This window comes from Gavialis gangeticus, unplaced genomic scaffold (genome assembly GCF_001723915.1).
Source record: "Gavialis gangeticus isolate Ggan-Ray unplaced genomic scaffold, GavGan_comp1, whole genome shotgun sequence".
Classification (NCBI taxonomy): domain Eukaryota; kingdom Metazoa; phylum Chordata; order Crocodylia; family Gavialidae; genus Gavialis; species Gavialis gangeticus.
In genome coordinates this window covers 113,226,256-113,228,690 of record NW_017729022.1, presented here as the reverse complement: position 1 = coordinate 113,228,690, position 2,435 = coordinate 113,226,256, and the positions used below count along the sequence as shown (strand labels likewise).

The 2,435-nt window shown below is 41.8% G+C and overlaps 1 protein-coding gene and 1 long non-coding RNA gene across 2 annotated transcripts in view; one reads left to right on the top strand and one right to left on the bottom strand.

Annotated features, from left to right (window-relative positions):
• Positions 1 to 2,435, top strand: part of CD9 (CD9 molecule) — a 58,560-nt gene that overhangs the window by 40,391 nt on the left and 15,734 nt on the right. The window contains exon 5 of the mRNA XM_019515996.1: positions 1,226 to 1,318. Within this exon, the coding sequence (XP_019371541.1) occupies positions 1,226 to 1,318 (93 nt within the window). The remainder of the gene's footprint in view (positions 1 to 1,225; positions 1,319 to 2,435) is intronic.
• LOC109296557 overlaps positions 1,381 to 2,435 on the bottom strand; it is a 19,089-nt gene continuing 18,034 nt past the window's right edge. The window contains exon 3 of the long non-coding RNA XR_002096985.1: positions 1,381 to 1,393. This is a non-coding gene — a long non-coding RNA (uncharacterized LOC109296557). The remainder of the gene's footprint in view (positions 1,394 to 2,435) is intronic.

Sequence of the window (2,435 nt, the reverse complement as noted above, 5' to 3'; positions counted from 1 at the left end):
GTGGACAACATGGAGAGGGTCCAGAGGAGGCCACTCGCATGATCATGGGGCAGGCCCTACGAGGAGAGGCTACAGGACCTGAACCTGTTCAGCCTCCACAAGAGAAGGCTGAAGGGGGGATCTAGTGGCCTGTTATAAACTAGTCAGGGGGGATCAGCAGGCATTGGGGGAGTCCCTGTTCCCCTGAGCACTGCCAGGAGCGACCAGGAATAACGGTCACAAGCTGGCAGAGGGTAGGTTTAGGCTATACATCAGGAGGTGCTACTTCATAGTTAGGGCAGCTAGGATCTGGAACCAACTTCCAAGAGAAGTGGTGCAGGTTCCTACCCTGGGGGTTTTTAAGAGGAGGTTGGATGACGACCTTGTTGGGGTCGTTTGACCCCAGTACTCTTTCCTGCCATGGCAGGGGGTCGGACTAGATAATCTACTCGGGTCCCTTCTGACCCTAGAAACTATGAAACTATGAAACATGAACACACTTTGCTGTGTATGTACTTTCTAAACTTTGCAGCCATCTAGAGAAAAATAAGCAAAAATGTCCACTAGTTTAGAAAAATTTATGGTGGTATGTGGTCCTTGACTTGGGTTATGTTCCCCCCCACCCCTTGCCTATATCCTACAAATAATGAAGTGCTTATGCATGTGAGTAGCGCTGTAGACAGTGGAACAAATCAAATGCATAAAGCTGCACATTTTACAGGAACTGAGCTCAATGCAGGGACTTATCTAGGCATCACAAGTGGAGCCGGACGGACTTCTCTTTTGGGTGGGGTGGCAGGGAGTGGGGCAAAATCTGTCTACTGCTGAGTCAAGATTACAGAAGTAAAGACTGTGCCTTTGCTTCCAGTGCGCACAATCTAAGCTTTTGCCTTCATTTAAAAAGGTTCAAATGGGGTAAGGGAGTCTAAGTTCTAGAGCAGAGGGAGGCCTGAAATAGTACTTGCATATTCATAGCTCAGATTAAGTTCTATTCCAGTTCTGTATTATCCTTTCACTGCTACACATGTCCCATCATTTTACTTGCCATTCTGTTAAGGCATTTATAGATGCCTGTGTTAGGCCAGTGCTGATGCTTATGGTGGAAGGGGAGGGTGGTGAGTTGCTTCTTAAAGTTGGGGTGTTTCAGACTAGAAAACAGAGTTCCTTACTACCATCTCCTAGGAAGGTTACTGTACTATATTACTCTATTCTGACTGGTTAAACTCTGCTAACTTTTTTTTTGTAGGTTATTCAAGAAGTCAAAGACTTCTATACCGCTACCTACCAGAAGAGGAGTCAGCCAGCTGCTAGAGAAACCTTGAGAGCCTTTCAGCATGCAGTAAGTGCCCATGGCTTCTCTTTTTGTAAGAAGTTGGGCAGTAATTTAATGCAATGAACCTTCAGCTTGGGCAGCCTCATTCAAGCTGCAGTTCAAGAAGAAAATCCTTTTGAACTATTTTAATACTACTTCTGGAAGAAGTAACTATATACTTGAAGTTGAGAAGTGTCTTCTGTGTAATCCTTGCTTTCAAGTTTCTGGGAACTCCTTTTGGAGCAAGAGCCTGAAGTTTCTCACGTGGTGTTTTTTGTTTTTTTGGTTTGTGGTTTCTTTTGTTGTTTTGCCCAAGACAGTTGGGTGGGGGGGTGATAACTAAGAGTCAATTAACATGTAACTCTTCAAGTAAAGGCATAGGTACTTAATGTTTCCTGTGCCTTGCTCTACAATGAAAACAGTGCAAAGATTGGAAAAAAGGGAAATTGAGTGGTTGATTAATAGCTTTCAGCAGAAGCTTTGTACTTGATTCATTTTAGTTTTTAAGCCATTCAACTTAAAATGTTTTGCAGTACTGTAGGTCTAACTGAACAAGATGAGCAAACTAGATGCCATCTCTCAGCAAATGTGAACTTCTCAGATAAATTGAGTAGGGATCTCCAACTACTGAATAGCCATAACAGAATTTGTATCCTATACAGTTCTTAAACATTAGTGACTTGAGAAAATGCATCTCTTCCATCTTACGATGGGAGAAACAACCCTTTTGAAAGGCAATGAGTGAGAAGTAAAAACTACCTAGAAAAACTTGCTCTTCTACTATTGATTTTGCATACTCTGCAATATCTGTGTGTGTGTGTGTGTGTGTGTGTGTGTGTGTGTATATATAAGGTAATGGCAAACTGATGAAAGCTACTGCCATCCTTGCAGTATTCTAAATTAATAAAATTAACTTTTTTTTTTTACACTGGTCAAAATGTTTGCTTTCCCCTTCCCTGCCTTGCTAGTTAATTGTTTGAACTAAACTAAAACTTGCAAAGCTCTCCAAGGAATATGGCATAGTGTTCCTTTTTTTATTTCAAAGGAAAATAACAAGGCTCTTGAACTTTATTTTGATTTTTTTTTTTTTTTTAACTCTTCTGTCTCTTTCTGCAGCTAAATTGCTGTGGTCTTACAGGACCTC